Below are 20075 nucleotides of genomic sequence, written 5' to 3'. Positions count from 1 at the left end.
CTGATGGCTGATGGAATTCATGCTCTCCTGTTTACAGGCAAGTGCTGTAAGCATGAGCCATCTCTCTAAACCCTAGAGAGAATTCTTGAATTGTGAAAAGCAACTGTAGGTCTTATTTGCCTTAATTTTTTTCCCCCTACTTTCAACATCTGGCCTAAAGAATTAAGATATTTAGGATAAATTGCTGTGACACTTTCCAATTTGAAAACAAAAAACAAAAAAACAAAAAAACAAAAAAAAACAAAACAAAAAAAAACAAAACAAAACAAACAAAACAAAACAAAACAAAACAAAACAAAACAAAACAAAACAAAACAAAAAAACCCGTAAGTAAAGATAAGTTTCATTTGCTCAGAATTCCAACCAGGAGCTTTGGTGCTCTGGTTCAGTACAGATATTTTCCAGGCCATGTACCTCTCAGCCAGCTCTTCTTACCAGGCCTGGGCACAGAAAAAAAATGCATTATCACAAGTATGCAAAATTCTGCCAACCCCTTCTGGTGTCTTTCTTAACTACATGCTTTTCAATTTAGCCTCATAGATGTCAGCTTCTTCCCATAAGAACAGAGGCTTGCACAATCATCAGCTCAGCTGCTTCCGCCATCTAGTGGCAAGAGACAGAAGTGAATGGGTTTTGTTTTCTGTAATTGCTAATGCTGCAAAATGGCAAGAATCAGCTTCATTTTTCAAATCACTGGCATTACTACAAATGCCAAATCTAGAAATACAAATGAACACTAATTTTTAGCAGCTGAAATTGAAGACCTCATGACTTCTGGGGTCACGTGCAACTTTTGGTTGTTTTCAGTTTGTTTTTTGTTTTTGTTTGCTTGTTTGTTTTGTTGTTTGTTTGTTTCTATGGTCAAAGTATTGATTAGGTACCATGTTACTTATGAAGCAGATACTGCTTGACCAACACAATCTTTGGTGGAAGGATATATTCTTGTACACAGGACCTGGCTCCTTTTGAGGAGAATTACTTAGCCTCAGTAAAAAACTGGAGATATTACTACCAGCCAATCACTGTGATGGGACTTGCTGCTTCCTGATCTCAGTAGGTCCTTCTTTCTCCACAAAGTCCTGGATGCTGAGAGTGGATCCTGTATCTCAGTCCTCTGCATTTCTCTTCCTTTTGAGCAACTCTACTCATATTCCCAGCTTGCACTACAGAAAAGATGTCTGTATTGTTAATTCTCTATTAGACTTTTCATCTTCTTCCTCTTTGATATCTGAGGCTTCACATATGCCAGACAAATTCTCTATTAATGACTTTCATAGGGGGACGATTTTAATTTATTTCATATACGTCTTTACCTAATTAGTCAAAAGGAAAGCATTATTTAATCTCCACCTTTCTTTCTTCTACCTTCATGATTTAGTATGTCTCAGAGTCCTGTATATGAGACATCATATATTTTCTAGACAAACTGTCAAATTCATGGTCTCCATGCTCGGTGCCTCCACTTTATCTCTGAGCTCATCACCTTGCCTTCTATGAGATGTCCTTGATTGTGATCTCACTCTTTTCCAGTTTTTCTACAACACCACATGAATAATTGTGTAATTTGCAAGCAGGACTATGTCATTCTCCATTATAAATTTTGCAGTCATCCCTTGTTACTTACAAAATGAAGTTCAGTCTCCACCAAAGGTCATTCTTTGCTTTTGCCACCCCTCTGCCTCACTCTGTCACATGCTGTGCACTCACCCAACTCTCTATATTTGCTATCATCATTTCCCCTCTCTTCCCTATTCAGGTAAGCACCTTCAGTTCTCAGAACCATTGAATATTGACATGATTATTGGAGTTAATGGCAACTTTGACCTTTTCTCCTTAGCTTCTACAAATCTCATCTACAGTTCAATCTCTGATCACATTCACCTCCTATCCAGCCCCAGTGAGCTAAAATAAATAAATAAATAAATAAATAAATAAATAAATAAATATTTTAAAAGGTTATAATTCAAGGTCTTAGAAAGATTTGCCTCTTCTTTTCTATTTTACTGCATATAACATGACATACTATATACGTTAATCTCCATACCTGTGTGTCTAACTAAAGCATGTAAGAAACTTGAAGACAAGTACTTTATAACTCAAAGCATCACACAGAAAACACTATATGGGATGAAGTTGAAGACGATTAAAAGAGTGAGTCAAATAACACAACAAAATATTTTCTTAATACATAGGTTAATGACATCTCAGAAATGCTGGTCATTTTTCCCAAAGTTAGACAAACTGGAAATGACAAATTTGGACTCTAATGTGTATTTGTTTGATCAAAATCCCAGTGGTGATTTATATCACCACAGTAAATTTGGAATGAATGTAACAAACCCCAAGATAGCAGGGCCCAGGTAGTGCTACACAAAGTAATTTGCCCCAAATTTCTAGCTTAGAATATTTCTATAATATGCATTCATACAACTCAATAAATAATAAGATATCAATAGAAATGATGAATTCTTCCATTTTTCTTTATTTGAAGAATGATATTTATTCATGGTATTTGAATCTGACTACTTTTGATTCCAGGACCAGAATGAAGCTTTATACTGTACTTGCTTATTGTGTTAAACAGTCTATCTGTGTCTATTATGGCTATTCCTAGTGTCTATCAGCCTGGCCAAGACATAATTTAATCCAAAAGTAAAAGTTCCATGAGTAATTGTAGTTAGGAAACAGATTTCTCTAGCCATATCCCTAGCTTAGATGATATGATGCATATTATATTAAAAATTCTGAGAAAGATCTGGAGAGATTTCTCAGAGGTTAGGAGCACTGGCTGCTCTTCCAGAGGCCCTGAGTTCAATTTCCAGCAACTACATGGTGGCTCATAATCTTTGTTGTTGATGTTGTTTGTTTTTTGTTTTGTTTTTGTTTTGTTTTGTTTTGTTTTTTCGAGACAGAATTTCTCTGTATAGCCCTGGCTGTCCTAGAACTCACTCTGTAGACCAGGCTGGCCTTGAACTCAGAAATTTGCCTGCCTCTGCCTTCCAAGTGTTAGGATTAAAGGCATGTGCCACCATGCCCGGCCTCATAATCATTTATAATGTGATATGTTTTCCCCCTTTCTGGTATGTATACATGATAACTAACTAAATAAATAAATAAATAAAATTTCATTGACTACTTATTGAACCTTTTCATAAACAAAACAAACAAACAACAACCAAAGGAGCTCTGGGAGATTTCATGCCAAGTTAACACATTTCACCATTGAGATGTGTTGAAGCAGGCATGCATTTCCTTACATCCCATAGACTGCTGATGAGATTCTAGCAAAGGTACCTGTGAAGATGCTAGTCTAGTGTCATTGCAGATGTTAATGGTGAGATAGAGGGAAGTAAAACAGCCATGCAAACAACAAACAACAAAATCCAGAAAACAAAGATGGAGGACAGACAAAGTGGGTCACATGCTTACTGATAATGACTTCTACCTAGGATAGTATTTTACATTGGCCAGCAAAAAATACATAGAATAGCCAAATGAAGACCATTTCCAAATGATAACTCTGCTAGAAACATTGACTCTCAGTGTTAGAGACATTGACTTTGTGTATTATAGGCTATAACCGATGGGCAGAGTCAGAACTGAGAGGGAGGCTCCTCAGTTTGTGGATCTCAGGAGCAAGCCCCAGCCACTCTAGGAAGAAGCAGTAAGGCAAGGAGGGCGTGGATGTTCATCTGCCTGTACTTATTCATGTCACCTTCCTTCTGATTGAGGTCATCCTCTAAAATGTCCCATGGCTCCACTGTCCACATGTTTCCCAGTATTTTCCCACAAGGGTTCAACCAGTGCCCAGTTGTCCTAGTGATGTTCTCTCTCTACAAACTCACCAACCCCACACTGTATGGTAAAGCTTCTCTTCATTCCAATCTCAATAAAAACTAGAAGAAGCACTATCAGTTGCCTAGCTTCAATTTCCGTCCAATTTGTAAAAGATAGCTTTAATTTTCATAGGCAATGACCACTGTTTCTCAGATGACTATTAGAAATTTTAATGCAACCTAGAAAACGCCATCAATTTTAATTACAAGACACCACAGATATTAGGACATGGGCAGAGTTCAGATACGTTGTTACACGAGAAATCATGAGATTAGAGCAACGAATCTGTATCTGTTCTGTACCAGTGACATTAGGCAATGGAGAGTGGGACAGAAATTAATCCTTGCTTAATTAGTACCGTGGCACCTGAGGCACGTCTTTATTTAAGATATAAGGATCTGAGTTTATCAGATTAAGAAAGACTAACAACAAGTAATTATTATTCAACTTCCCAAGGAAGTGATATGCTTATTTAAATCCACATTCTTTGCCTCAACAGCACTAATTCATACAACTGACCCTAGTTTATACTTAACGAATAGATATAAGCTAGAAAGAAATCTCTTCATGCTTGATTATAGGCCAGTTTGTCTTTTATCGTGGCTATCAGCTGGTTTCTTTTATGGAACTTTCTAGGAAGAGAAAGCATCCCCATCTTGTGGCAAGGAAAACAAATTCCCTTAAATTCATTGCTAAATTGCAAATCTCTCCCCAGCCTCATGCTTCACACTGGCCCAGGCACTTTAATGAAAACTAGCAAAGCTAGCTCATTTATCATCCAGGCAGCTGGTGTGCTCCAAAGACAAGGATCTTAAGACTTAAAGCATTAGGTGATAGGAGAAGGGGAGAAATGATATCAAACCAGAAATACTGAGATTAGTCAGCTGAGTCACAGCCTGCTCTGTGTGGAATTTAAACTGTTATTTGGCCATCTTATATTCTGTTTTTGACATGTTGTTTGCAAATTCCTGATTGATATCAGAGATCGACCTAGGTTGCTCAGGAGGATTCTGGGGGTGTTCTCTGATTGTGTGCTCTGCTTTCTTTGTCTGGCCTCTTATAGCATTTTTCCCAGGAACACTAGACAGATCAGAAGAGGCAACAAGACTGAAAACATGGCAGTTCTAATTGAGAATTTCTACCTGCTTAGCATTTTCCCGATTTTAGGTTTCCTTTGTGTGACAACACCACCTGATGTTTAATCTTGGGAGGTTTTCCAAACACCACATGTGTGATAATGCAGCTTACCACCTTGACGAGGAAACATGTCCTGCACTTATGGAGGTGTGTGGGCTTAGACCTGATGGGCTTAGACCTATGTTGGAGCTACTCCTGCTAGTAGGTGAGCCCTTCATGTCCCAAGTATCTTCATTAGCTTAAGTCAGTGGCCTGAATCAACCATGCTATGCATATTACGCCATTGGTAGACCCCATAAACAGGGCTATTTGTCTTTATAGCTGTGCATATTTATTTTTACTGCTGCCAGAGGAAACATTCACAGTCGTTTCTCCCCCAATCTTCTAAAAGTATGCCCTGTCTAGTACAACATCTGTAAGACACTCAAGGTAATCAAATACTAGGTTCATAAGAGCTACTTCATGGTTTCAGAATAAGTCCCGAGCAAACTGATTTGTAGTTTTGAAAATATCCTGGAGAATATTCATCCTGAACCCATAGTTCCAGCAAGAGGAGAATAAACATTTCTATCCTTGTCATTTAATATGAGAGGTTTATTATTCATACATAGTTTCTTTAAAATCTGGCATGTGGCAACTTCAGTAGAAATCATCACGGTACAATCATAAAAACTAATAAAAGTAGAACAGAATACTCAATAAGTTCTAAGGTAAATGAACCAAAGAGAAAACCCAAAGCAAAACTATTGTACTTAGGTTGATAACAGAGCTCAGAGGATAAAAGTGCTGGCTAAGCAAACCTGGTGACCTGAGTTTGATCCTTAGAGTCCTGCTAAAGGTGAAAGGAAAGAACTGACTCCTCTGACCTACACACACACACACACACACACACACACACACACACACACACCCTAATAACAACTAAAATTTAGAAATAAATCATAGAAATTAAAGATATTCTTAGATATTTGTAAGGCAAAGAATAAAAGGTAAATAGAAAAAAATATCTACAAAAGCAAACACCACACACACACACACACACACACACACACACACACACACATGATCACACATGCACACGCACCTGCATGCTGGATTAATTTGTAGAAAAAGCAAACTTTTAAGCCATTTTCAAGCTCTAATAGACATTTTCCAAATGAAGGGTTGAGTGGTTTAAGAGAGGAGGATAAAAATCACCCAAACAACACAAACTTATTGGATCCTTTTCTTATCCATAATGTATATGCTGATGACAATGACACAATTTAGGGATCCACAGTTCTTATTCTGCTCATTCTTTTCTACAGTAACCAGCATAGCTTGAGTTTGACTGCTGAATAGTAACAACTCTTTTGAAATTATGCTTTAGAGCTGATTAAAGAGGGAATGTTGAGATGCTCCATGGAGATGATATAGTAGTTCTATAATCAGGGGGAGGATAAGGGGTGGATACAGGCACCGTGGTGTCCAGGTGGAGGACAGGGGACAACCTCTGCTGTCTGTCTTCAGCTTCCAACTTGTTTGAAAACTGTCTCTTTTGGTTTTGCCTGTGACGTATGCCAGGCAAGAAGGCCTAAGGAGGATTCCAAGGGATTCTCTTCTCTTGACACTCCATGCCAACATAGAAAATACAGATATACACTCTACATCATCTGGCTTTAAGTGAGTTCTGGGAATTCAAACATGTTCTGTGTGGCATGTACTTTACTCACTTAGCCATTTTCCCAGCTTCTCCATGGAGGTTCCTACAGGAGGTTCAACCAGGTAGGAATAATAAATCGAACACAAGTACTCAATGCAATGCAGTCTCCCGTTCCTGCCATGCTTCAATTCATAGGTGTTGGTATAAGAGCTGGGATAAGCTTAGTATTCATCCAAATGCTGCAGAATCATGGATTGTTTCAGTCAGAGAGAAATTTGAGGACAGCTGTGTTGACTCCTTTTCTGGAGAACGTGTAGACTTCTCCCCACAAAACCACTGCTGAGCCCTCATTCAGGCCCTGATATTTCTAGGAACAAGGAGAAGGAGGCAACACCTGCTTGGAGTAGTTCAGGCAGAGCCTATAGTCTTACAATAATCACAGACAGGATTCACTGGCAGGTATGCATAGTCGAGTTGCTTATGATCTAGATGACAAAATGTCATGCTTTCCACCTGACAGGTTTTGATATAGAACCCTGCCACAGAGTTGCTTGGCCTTCCATGGGAAAGGGTGCAGTTCATGACTCACATTTTGAGAACCTCTGGTCTAGTGCAACTTTTATAGTCATATATTTTTAAATTTTGGTAAGGATACATGGAAGTGCTAAGTAAGCCAGTGATCTGGATAATAAAACAAACCTCGGTAGTAACTCAAGGATCAATCAGCACAATTTCTTTTAAAAATTAATGACTGCTTACAAGCCTTCTATCAAAAAGCGCAAGATTGAGTAGCATTAGGCCAGTAGATAAAACAGCAAACAAGGAGTAGAGAAAGCTCTCACTCTTATTGAATGTTCCCTTATCAAAATACCAGTGATCATAAATTGTATGTAATTAAAACTTAAAAGGCAGAAAGTGTTGGTAAAAACTTGATAACAAACAGAAAGACACCGGTAGAAACCATTTCCCCTGGAATAAAACCGAGGTGCTGAGGAGCCAGCCCACACATTTTCCACTGTAGTTTAGACAGCAGGCAATCATTAGGTATGACTAAAATAGCTTTACTTCCTTGGTTTCATCTGAGACCAGGCATGCTGTCAGAAGGAGAGCATTTGAGCAAGCCACGGTGTGCCACCATGTTTTCTTTCTTCCCTTCATATGATTTAATTCCCCTGTCAAGTTTTCACTCTCAAACTGTTGCTCTGCCCTTTTTCAACAACTAAAAGGCTTTTCCAGACATTCAAACAATGGTAATAAAAATATTTCCCAGAAATGCCAGGTTGGATTCCAAACCGCAGAAAGCATCTTTACAACCAGTGGCCACAATTACAGTTTACAAAGCCTCATTTAATCAGGCCCACAGGAATGCCAATCAGGACTGAGAACAATAAGCAGTCATAATATGTAAAGAATAATCTGACTGACCTTCAGAGGAGAGATGTGAGACTGTAAGACATATCCGTGCACATTTTCTATTTGAGAGAGGTTCTTTTCCGACACATGCACAAGTTCTGGCCCTCTTACTTCATGAGTTAGCCGAGGTAAGGAATGATCATGTGGACCGTCCTCATCTTGGTATCGATACTTCTGGCAGAAAAGAAAAGAGGGAAAGGATGTATCAGTGTTAGGAAGGGATTCTAATAGTTTGAACTAGGCAGGACATACTGTATGACTCATGTTGACATTACCAAATGTTTGGCTATAAACTCTTTTAGTAGTCACTGTAAATAAAATCAAGTACAAGTAAAACTGTATCAATATTAGGCAACGCGGAACAATATTTTGTCATGAGAATATACTGTATTTCTGAGACAAAGAAAAACTGGTAACAAATTATATATATATATATATATATATACATATTTATTTATGTATATGTATATACACACATATATACATATACATATATATATGTGTATATATATATATATATATATATATATATGTATATATATATGAAATGGGAGGATCTTGTTTTCCTTTTTATCCTGCAAATAACCAGAGTAGCTACATAGGTGCTAATATGCTTCAGTCACAGGTGGAGAAAAAATACAGAGCAATACATTAGAACTCTGATATACACTTAATTTTGCTGCAAGATCCATCAAAAGTTTAAAATCCCCCTGATAATGAAGAAAAATTTCCACCCATGATATTTCTATAAGCTCTAAAGGGAAGTTAATTGTTTTGACTTCAGTTTAACCCCAACGAAGAACATTGATTTGGGTTTGTTGCATTCTAGGATAAAACATTATAATTTTGAGGAATTATGCTAATTTTAAAAGAATTTCCCAAATGAAGCAGAGTCTGCTCAGATGAATCTAGAGGGTAAGAGGTGCCACTTCTTTCTCTTGTTTCCTTTCCCCTTCCATGAACCAGTTCTCCATATTCCCATAGCATGGGAAGAATTCCCTGGCAAAGGCCATTGCTAAAGATATCCATGCAAATTTCAGAAAGCTTCAGAGAGAAAAATCTTGAGACAAGAAATGATCTTAGGGAACTCTCCCCGTATTGGAAGTTCTCCATCTTCAGTCATGGTCTGAGTCTCCAAGGCTTGATACCCTATCTCTTGATCTCTTCATGGCCTTTTCTTTCCAGAATGACTTTTTTTGGGGAAGTACCCTGTTTCAACGCATTTGACCTTGTAGGAAAAGTAAAGGAGACAATTTTGCCTCCCAACCCAGCTAATCTACTCTTCCAATGGTCTTGCTTGATCTGTGTGTCCTATGTATTACACAAGGACTTTGGAATAATGATCCAGTTGCTGTCATAAGTGCCTTCTCAAGTTTCACCTTACATCAAAACTACTACACCCAGTCAAGAAAACTCTGACTTCTTCTGAATATATTTTCACTTATTTTTGACATGAAAAGTATGTTGCATTGAATATCAGTTTTCAGTAAGACTCATAATTTTATAACAACAACAACAAAAAAACCACCACAGGGTCATCGATTCACTTTGTCATTCATTCTCAGAGCTGATTATTATCAATACATGCATTTCTAGGGAGTCTATGCAATATCTAATACAGTATAAATCTCAAAATTAAAAAAAATTCCTATAGTGTCATAAAGGCACTTGATAAAGGACTCCCATAGTCTGCTTCCATTTCAGCCATTCTTCTGTGATACTACATTTTGCCTGAGACAAAACTAAGATTTTGGGAAGTTAAAATAACTTTCCAAGGTCATCAACTATAGGGAGATTAGCTATGGGATCCAGTCCAGATAATTCCAACTTGATTGTCTTTACTGCTACCTATAGTACATTGCTTAATCCCATAAGGAGATGAAGTTAATTCTGGAGATTCAGTGGGAGCCTGATAGAAAAATACCACTGAGAATACACACTGAGATGAGGTTTGAACATTTCTGCAAAACTGTAAATATCATGATTCTGTTTTTCTTTTTCTTTCTTTAAATTTTTTATTAGATACTTTCTCATTTACATTTCAAATGCTATCCCAAAAGTTCCCTATACCCTACCCCAGCCCTGCTCCCCTACCCACCCACTCCCACTTCTTGGTCCTGGCTTTCCCGTGTACTGGGGCATATAAAGTTTGCTAGACCAAGGGGCCTCTAATGCTATGAATAATTTGAGGAGGAACTCTCCCTCCGAAGTATAGGCTATCTAAATCAGTTATGTTTTCACTGGAAGAAGACAAATGTCATGGCTGCCATTGCCTACAGAGTTCAAGTTTCCTTCTGTGATGAGCGGCTGTCAGCACCACTGCATGAGCCAGACCTCAATCACTTCTGAGTTTTTCTCTCTCCATTCTGAGTGGCTATGAACTACAGCAACATCATAAATAGACTTAAAGTATTCTTTTAACTTCAGCAAATTATATACAATATAATTTTTATTATCTTGACCACTTAGAAAAGTATATGGTTTAGCCAGGAATGGTTGGGTCACAACTCTAATGACAGGATTAGGGAGGCAGAGGAAAGAGAATTGTGAGTTTGAAGCAAGCCCAGGCTTTTGGCCAGAGGGCTACATAGCATAGTAAGACCCTGTCATAAAACTCCACGTTGTACCGTAGCTTCATCTGATTATGTAACAGTTGTATATAACTTTTTATCTTTTTTCCGTATATATTATTTATTCAATATATTTAGTATATATGTTATTTATTCCTCTCTAATACTTTGCCTCTCTGGGTCTATGAATTGTAGCATGATTATTCTTTTTTTAGGTATTTATTTCATTTGCATTTCCAATGCTATCCCAAAAGTCCCCCACACGCTCCCCCACCCACTCCCCAAACCACCCACTCCCACTTCTTGGCCCTGGTGTTCCCCTGTACTGAGGTATATAAAGTTTGCACAACCAATGGGCCTCTCTTTTCAGTGATGGCTGACTAGGCCATCTTCTGATACATATGCAGCTAGAGACATGAGCTCCAGGGGGGTACTGGTTAGTTCATATTGTTGTTCCACCTATAGGGTTGCAAATCCCTTTAGTTCCTTGGTTACTTTCTCTAGCTCCTCCATTGGGGGCCCTGTGATCCATCCAACTTTTTATCTTAAACTGTTCTCATAGCTTCTTATGCTTGAAAAGTTATAATCCTTTATGGTATAGGTGTGTTTCCAATTTTTCTGCCAATCTGGGTTAACATCTCAAACTCCTTAGATAAGTATCTATCATGTATGTTGAACAGTTGTTTGCTTAATGGAGTTGTTCATGTCTTTTGAGGAAATTGAGGGAATACATAGGTTTTAGCATGTTGAGATACAGAAATATTTGCTGGATATAACTTTTTGCATTATAAAGCATTATAAAACCAACTTTAAGGAGAATCACAACCATATTGTTTGTTCAACAAAGTTTTGTAGTCAAGAATGATACAAGATTTCAATTGAGTTATCCATATACACAGTTAAACCACTGTAGACAGTGATGATGGCCACATACAGAATCAAATTCTATGGAAGCAAAAATTGAACAGAATCAACTTTGCCTGAAGCTTCCAAGCTTAAGATGGGATCTCAATGGATATATAAGGAGAATGAAATTTTATACACAGCACAAAGGCATTCGAAGGTCACAAGTTCAAGGCCTGCCTTAATTATACAGTGACCTGGACATAAGGAAAAAAAAAAAAAAACATGTGTATCAGAAATTTATCACAAGCAAGAAAAGTAACCATGTTGTCTTGGTAACCTGTCCCTCTACCTAAACCCATAGAAATATCTTTTCAAAGTTCATGTCTATTCACTTCTTGGTAAGATATCCCTTGGATAATGAAAAACTCCTCTCTCCTATGTACCTAGAAGTTACCTGAAAAACTAATACTGATATTAAGAAACTGTACCTGATGTGAAAAACACATTCCCAAGGTGTTCACCTAACAAGGGAGATTGAACAATTCTGTTGGGATCACAGCTTTATAGGAGATTCTGAGTCAGCTTAGTCATCTTTCATTCTACAGATGCTTGGGAAGTTACTAATGCCACTCGGGGCTCTTTTGGAAGGTTTGTGGTGGTGGCAGAGAAGGGAGGCTATTAGGAATGGCCTCTGACTTGAAATCTGTGAATTACTCTTCTTAGCTCCATGCTTCAGTGTCATCTATTTGAGAACACTCTACTTGAAGACAAAACAACAAAATAAACAAAAACCCATACCCTTTGTCAAGAAACATCCCTTCCTTTATCTTTAATGAGAATAGAGGCAGGAGCAATGCTACTAGCCAGGAGTTCTATGTTACTATCTCTTCTATGTCAATTTTACTTGGAGAATTTTGTCTTTGTCTTCAAGACTCCTTCTCCCTGTTCTTAAGGTTAAACTTCACTCAACACAGGATTTAAACAAATCAGCTTTTATAGCTGCAATAATCAGATCCAAGAAGGTGCATAGCATTTCTGTGACTGTTAGGAATGTCAACGTATCTTTCTTGTCTCTTCTTGTATGTAGAATAACATTCTGTACTGATTCTTATCAGTGATTAATGGCTATACTATTAATTGCTTTCCCATGTATCTACAGTACATGATGGCTACGAATCAGAAATACATTTATGTGTTGGACATTTGAGTGCCTATATGACACAAAATGAGAGATCCATATCTGTAAGTTTAACAGAATTGACTTTAAATTATTTGATCAATGATCCAGTCTATCTAATAAAAAAGCCCACCAAGCAGAACGTGCATGCAAATATCTTCATCTTTTTTTTAGCTACTGCTGTCTCTCATGTGAATGGATTAAAATTAAGAAGTCTTGCTAGGGTCTGCATAGCACATTAGACCTTAGTGTGCGAGCCAGAACCATCCGGAAGTGCCTAGAACTCAGAGGACCATAAACAGTCTTAGTCTAGCACAGGAGGTTCTCTGGCAGTTTGGAAGGGGGTGCTAGGCTGGCAGAGCAGATCAGAGTTGATCCAGAAGCTGGAAGTCTGCCAAGTTCTCATAAATAAAAATCTGTTTATCTTTTGTTGAACAAAAAGTACTCTACTCTCCTTTCCGACTAGCAGCCTGGGTTGGCACAAGACAGAAGATCAAGGAAGGAGAGAAATATGGAGATAGAAAGAGAGGGAGGTAGGGAAGAAGATCAAAGTGGGTGTGTGTGATATAAATCAAAAGCCAAGGAAAGCCAGAACATGTATGTGTGCTTCTGAGTTCTTGGTGATACCACAACATCGTACATCTATAAGATACAACCAGAAAACACATTGCAAAGAATTTGAAAGAGGTTTGCTATGTAAGGCTTAAAGCTATGGGGTGAAGCAGGTTTGAGATTAAGAAATAATTCTGCTTACACTAGCCTGATATGTAGAAATTGCTAAAGTTGCTTCTGTTAATTGTACGGAAAACCAGTATTCTCTGTGTCAAATCTCATTTCTTTTTGTCACCTAAGCTCTCCAAGGGTTGAAAAGCAAATCTTTACTTTTATCTCCCATAATGTTCAACCAGAACGCTCCAGAGTCAGTTGGCTGAGGGACTTTGCTGAGAGAAAACTTCTTTGAAAAAGGAGTTATTTCGCAAACAGGAAAAACCTATTTCAGAAGAAGTGTAGAGTCAGTGAGAATATGAAATAAATAACAAATCTGCAAAGGAAGTGATGATTCCTAGGAAATATGTAAATTCAACTCAGAACACAGAAAATAACCAGCTGGGAGAAGGAAGCAGGCTCAAGAAATGAACTCTGGAAAAGTATGGGCTTTTATTTCCTCTCCCAACAGTTCAGCAGAACTGCCAGGCGTGTTAAGTGGGGTGTGTGTTATTCATAAAGTCTGATCATTGTAGATATTTGACTTATTTGAGGCCTGTGAGTAGAGAGCTGGCATTTTTCCAGCTCCGTTCTATTTTTCTTGGTGGGCCTGTGACCCTTAACCTGTGTCCAGCCACGCCCTGCACCTGCTGCAGCCTTCTCACCTTGCTACATTTCAGGAACAAACAAGTGGGGAAAACAGGGGGTGGAGGTGGGGGCTGGGTATAGAAGGTGGTGGCTGACAACAAGGAGCAGAAGAAAGAGAAGATAAAGACTCCTCAGTGTAGTGAATGGGTCAGCTCATTGATTCTTTTTTTGTATGTTCACTTTATTAATTTAAACTAAATTCTTGAATGGCACTTTGACTAGATCAGGCTTCTCTTTCTTCTCAGATGTAAAGGAATAGAAGGAATATGGGAAGAGAAAGAGTGAGACAGATATTACATAATTTTCACTGTTTCTCTCGTGTGTCTTCATCCTCCACTGCACTGCTCCTCCCTTTGTCATCTTTCAGGGGGGCAACATTTCTGTGATCATTTTCGTGATGTTTCTTTGCCCCATGGACTGACACGTGTGTAGGAAGAAGGCCCCTAATTGTTTTTGTTCAACCCTGATTGCAGTACCTGATACCAAGTGGGTTCGCAATAAATGTTGAATGAATTGTCTGGCCCAGTCTGTCTGCAAATCTATTATTCAAAGACCTGGGGGGAAAAAGTAGGTCAAAGCTTACTGACCTCTCTCTGTCTCCGATGCTGTCTCTGTCTCTCTTTCTCTCTCGCCTTTGCACCTTTAAGAAAATAACCCACAGGCAGCCATGTTGGCTAGCCCAGTGAACACTTGAGAAGAAGACGTTTTCTTTCTTTTTTTTTTTTTTTTTTAATCAGATTTGGAGCAGGACATGGGCAAGAAGAGCACTGGAGTGAGAGATGACCCACTCTTCCAGGCACTTAGCTTGAATTTTTTTTTCAGACAAACACTCGACTAAAAGGAAATACTAGCTTGCTTTTTGCCACAGAGAACAGGATGAGCCAGGATGTTAATTAAATTACAAATCAGCTGTCTGCTTGCAGCTGACAGAGCTTTGTGCGCTTCCAAGCAACGTCAGATATTTTAAACCCTCTGTAATTACCTACAATGGAGAAGCTGCCAGCAAGGATGCCTTCATGAATATTTAACGGCTCTCAAGATTCTTTTTAAAGCACTGATGATTTGAATAATCAAGAGAGACCCTACTGTTACTTTGGGCTGCCCTCCATCTGTCCAGAGAAGATTCTAGAAGCCCAGTCAGGAGTACAGTCTTTTCCTGAGCTGGGTCCAGATTCAAGGGAAGCCAGATTCACCCAGGGAGTCACCCAAGAGTTAAACAGACCTGATTTCTTTGAATATGTCGTGATGTTTTGAATATGTTTGGCCCAGGGAGTGGCACTATTTAAGAGGTGTAACTTTTTGGGGTAGGTGTGGCCTTTTTGGAGGAAGTAGGTCACTGTAGGGGCGGGCAATGATTACCTCCCTAACCTCGTGGGAGCCGGTCTGCTCCTGGCTTCCTTGGATAAAGATGTAGAACTCTTAGCTCCTTCTCCAGCTTCATGCCTTCCTGGACTCTGCCTTCCTGGTATGATGATAATGGAGTGAACCTCCTGAACCTGTGAGCTATCCTCAATTAAATGTCGTCCCCATTTAAATGTTCCCTTGGTCATGTGTCTTTTCATACCCATGGAAACCCTAACTAAGACTTATATCAAAATGGAACCCCAGTCTGAGGTGCAGTGTTGTGAATTAAATCTACATAGGTAGCACACAGGTTTTTGTTGTTGTTGTTGTTGTTGTTTTGATTTTGTTTTTATTTTTTAGACTAAAAGGCTAATTTTAAATGGTCTTTTCTCAGGTAGTTCTCAGAACTGGACAGAGAAGATGTCACTCTGATTTCCAAGTGTGAAGGAAAGAGGCTTAGAGGATCTTCAAAATACACTGTGAAAATATGTTTCAAGACAGCAAGCTGCAGCCCAACATGGTCGAGGAAAAGTCTGTTCTAGCTATGGAAACATGAGTCCAAACTTCCATTCTGACACTTGCCTCCTGGGAGACCTTTGGGAAGTTCTTGAGTATCTCTGAGCGTCATTTAACTACAGTTATGCATAAAAGAAACAGGGTTTATTTCACAAAAGTAGAGGAGTTGAATACAACACTGTATTCCAGGTGCGCACTAAGGTTCAGGACAAATGGTGACTCCCCCATTTCATGAAATCTGAAGAACGTTGCAGTTTTCAGCTTTGTTATAGAAATAAAAAAGAGTGTAGCCCCCCTCCCGCCCGAGAGTAAACTTTCATTCAGCTGTTTCTATCAGCAATAAGAAGAGAAATATGAACAATTATTTGAATTCTTATCCTTCCACTCCTGAGGCCACTGAACTTAAGTAACCTCATAAAATCTCAGTAGTGGCTAAGAGTCATGTTCTGAAGAGATGATTTGGATAGCTCCTAGTCCATCACCTACCACATAATCTTGGGAAACTCATTAAAGTCTCTACGACTCACTGAAAGAGTAGGAACATGCCTATATCACAGGAATCTGCCAAGTGGCATTACATGGAACGACTTAGGAGATATTTTATACCCTTGTGTATAATCAGTAGGTAGCCTAAATTGTTTTTCTAAGGCATTTGATGCTGTAAATGACTTGTAGTGATTTTAAAAGTGGCAGAAACTAGAGAAATAATTCTACCTTTTCCTCCTCAGTATCTTAATCTGTTTCCATTCCTCTATGAGTCAATCTGTCTGGATGCCTACAAACACAACAGTTTACTGAACCCCTACTAAATGTCAGGTACCATAATAATGTGTTAGGAAAATAATATTACTGAAGACCCTGAAGGGAGTGCTCTCTGGTGCTTCTGGGAGCATAGAGATTTTAAAGAAAGAAAAAAAGATAACACATAGGAGGGAACAGAACGAGTTCCCTGCTTTTCGTGCACCAAGTTAGAGCAACAAGAAACAGATACCACGTAGATGAAGCCATCTCAAAGAGTGTTTCTCTAGACTCATCAGGTCACATATAGGTGAGTAGCAGTCTCATATAAGCATGCAAAAACATACCTAAGTGTATGGGAGGAAGAACAAAATTCTGAGATGATAAATATTTATCTGCTGTTAGTGGCTATTTCCAGGTTACTGTTAATTCCATGCATTGAGTTATATGTATTATTTGGGGTAATAAAATAGTTCAGAAAACAGAACATTTAAGCATGATCAAGGATTGGTGCTGAAGGAAAGAAGGCCCAGTGTATTTTGTGCAAGGGGACAGCTCTGGCCCTATGAAATCCTCATTCAAGTTCAGCTGAGTTAATTTTGGGACTGGATGAACCTCAGAGACCAGGGTAGTCACTGCCAGGTTAGAAATATAGGAAGGAAGAACTACTTGTGGGACGACTGTGGGGGATCAGCTTTTGACGTTAAGTGGCTCCAATACTAAGCCATCAAAGTGATGATTTCAGAAAGAGCCCAGCAATTAGTTTGCCCTTTGGAAGCAAAACTTCAAATACTATCTGAGTAACACTCCGTGGCTCCCTGCTACTGGATTCATTGGAGAACAGTAAGATCCCGTGGGCAGTCTCTGTCTGACTCAGTCCACCAGCTGTGAGTCTACAGCACCAGTGAGAAGCACGCACCATGGAAGAGACAAGCTGACACTTCCCCGGAAGCCCATGGAAAGAGGAAATGTTCATGTTAGTGATAGGATTAAAAATGTGAGGACAAATCCCTGTGCCTCAGTGTCCTGGGATTCAATTCTGTTTCCACCACTAAGAAGCAATGGGGCTTTGGGCAACTATGAAACTCATTCACACTTTATAAAAATCAGACTTGGGGCATGGTGGTTGGTGCTATAGGAAACCAGTGAGATAATATGAATAAATGTTTTGTAACAGCACTGTGTTATATTAGGTCATTTTTATACAAGTTTGTGTTACACAGTGAGTCTGTGGCCTCCTAGACTACTGTATTTCCCTCCCGCTGCAATTGTCCCCCTGGTTTCATTTATAATACAATACATGATTTTATACATCAATATAAGATATTAGAACAACAAATGATGAAAAATATGGTGTATGTCTTTCTGAGACTGGCATTAATATAATATAGCTTCAAATGACTGCATTTATTAAGAAGCACGTACATTTTTTTCTCAAGTCCTCAGTCCTGGCACATACCTAGGGACTCTAAGTATTTGCCTATTTTTGTATCAATGTCAAACAGGTACAAGTATTAAAGCAGACCCTTCCTAGTGCATCTTAGGTAGGCCTTGCCAGTATTAGTGGTAGCTGACATCCACCAGGCTATAATAGACACTTCAGAACAGTTAGGAAATAGCACAAAACCCACTTGAACACGGGCAGACTAACATGCCAAGGATGTGATTTCATCTTGTGAAACAGTGGTCCTCAGCCTTTCTAAAGCTGTGTCCCTCTAATGCTGCTCCTCATGTTGTGCTGACATCCAACCATAAAATTATTTTTGTTGCTACTTCCTAACTGTAATTTCGCTACTCTTTATGAATTGTAATGCATCTGTTTCTCCCAGTGGTCTTAGGTGACCCCGTGAAGGAGGCAGTTCACCCTCAGAAGGGTTGTGCCCCCACCGGTTGAGAAACACTGCTCTACACGTTCAGTAGGTGCTTTTCGATTTCTTTTGAAATGTAAAGGACTCTTATCTTCTCTGGTCATGCTTGCATCCTCTGCCTATATTTATTACATATGCTCAGAAATAACATATGGAGTTAGTTTGGTTCATGCACAAGCCTTCCAACCATATCTGATATCCCAGAATGAAATCACATCCTCACCTGAACCCAGCACATCTCCTGGACTCTTTCGGGAAGGCTGTGTGCCTATGTCAAGTGTATTCCAGGTATCCATTTCCTTTTCTTTCCTCTGTGACACTCAGAGACTGACATGCATTCAACAAATTATATATTATCAGTGGCTACTAAATTTAAAATGTCAGGAATGCAGAAGTTAACATAAAGCAAGAACTGGGAACAATTGGGTTCATACTCCAGATGAATTAGTTTGACTATTTGTTTTTTTTTTTCCCCTCAATAGGCAAGAAAGAAAGAAAGAAAGAAAGAAAGAAGGGAGGGAGGGAGGGAGGGAGGGAGGGAGGGAGGGAGGGAGGGAGGGAGGGAGGAGAGAGAGAGAGAGAGAGAGAAAGAAAGAAAGAAAAAGGGATGATCTGTGTTATTCTTGATCTCCCCTCTCTCTCTGCACCCCCAGTGTGCACTGTGCATGCATGTCAGTGTGTTTGTGAGTGAGTGTGTGCATGTGTGTGTCTGTGTGTGTGTAGGTGGATGTGCACATGAGGGAGGGGTCTGGAAAGACCAGAGGTATTGCATTCCCCTGGAGCTGGAGTCAAAAGCATTTATGAGCTTTTCTGCCTGGGTACTACAAACAAATGTGGGTAATCTGCAAGAGCAGGACACACTTCGTACCACTGAGTCTTCTCCTAGGACATCATCATTCTTCCTTTACCAGTGTGCATCATGTTGTACAATGAGGAAGATACCAAAGCCAGAGAACACAAGCTCTCTGAGTTTTCTATCGTGAAAGCAATGTGGCCCATCACAGTGTTCTGACCCAGCTGCCTCTGTCCCACAGTTTCTGTGATAGAGGAATGTAGGAAAATGGAGGGTCCAAAGACAAAGGTGAAACTGTAATGCTGGCAATAGATTCCAGCTAAAAAATATTGTTTTATAAATAGACGATTACATATATGTCAGTATTTCCACAAGTAAATTTGCTTCTTACGGTTATACTTAAATATTTGCCAAAGAAAACAATATGTAATGTAATGTCTTTGGGAATGCATTTTATAATTGAGTGAGTTGCTCAAGTAGGTAACTGAATGATCCACTGAAAGAAATGATTTTTGTGTATACTAAAGTCTTTAATATATCATTCTCCTAAAAAAAAAAAACAAAAAAAACAAAAAAAAACTTACATGAGTTTCATAAGCAGATACTATTTTATTTCCTCTATTTTTCTTTTGGGAACATAGATACAGAGAGAAATGAAGTAACTTTTTCATATCACTACATGGAGTTGCTGGAACATGACTTTGTATCCGAGTGAAGCCAAGTGGATTCTATGGGGCTGAGCAGCCCTGAGAAGGCAGTGGCATGCAGCACAGTCATCCCAGGTCCCTTCTGGCATGCAGTGAAAGAACCTCACATCATTGGTCACATGGAGTCCATATCA

At 39.0% G+C, this 20075-nt stretch overlaps 1 protein-coding gene across 15 annotated transcripts in view; it reads right to left on the bottom strand.

Moving 5' to 3' along the window:
- Dlg2 (discs large MAGUK scaffold protein 2) overlaps positions 1 to 20075 on the bottom strand; it is a 1973059-nt gene that overhangs the window by 991290 nt on the left and 961694 nt on the right. For 11 of the 15 annotated variants that reach the window (XM_006507776.4, XM_006507769.4, XM_006507767.4 and 8 more), the window contains one exon: positions 8042 to 8203. In XM_006507776.4, the coding sequence (XP_006507839.1) occupies positions 8042 to 8203 (162 nt within the window). The remainder of the gene's footprint in view (positions 1 to 8041; positions 8204 to 20075) is intronic. The other 4 variants (XM_006507770.4, XM_006507784.4, XM_006507782.4 and 1 more) reach the window with 1 other exon arrangement.

The sequence above is a fragment of the Mus musculus genome, chromosome 7, assembly GCF_000001635.26.
Source record: "Mus musculus strain C57BL/6J chromosome 7, GRCm38.p6 C57BL/6J".
Taxonomy (NCBI): Eukaryota; Metazoa; Chordata; class Mammalia; order Rodentia; family Muridae; genus Mus; species Mus musculus.
The sequence above is the reverse complement of the archived record's forward strand: the minus strand, read 5'-3'. Positions and strand labels throughout refer to the sequence as shown.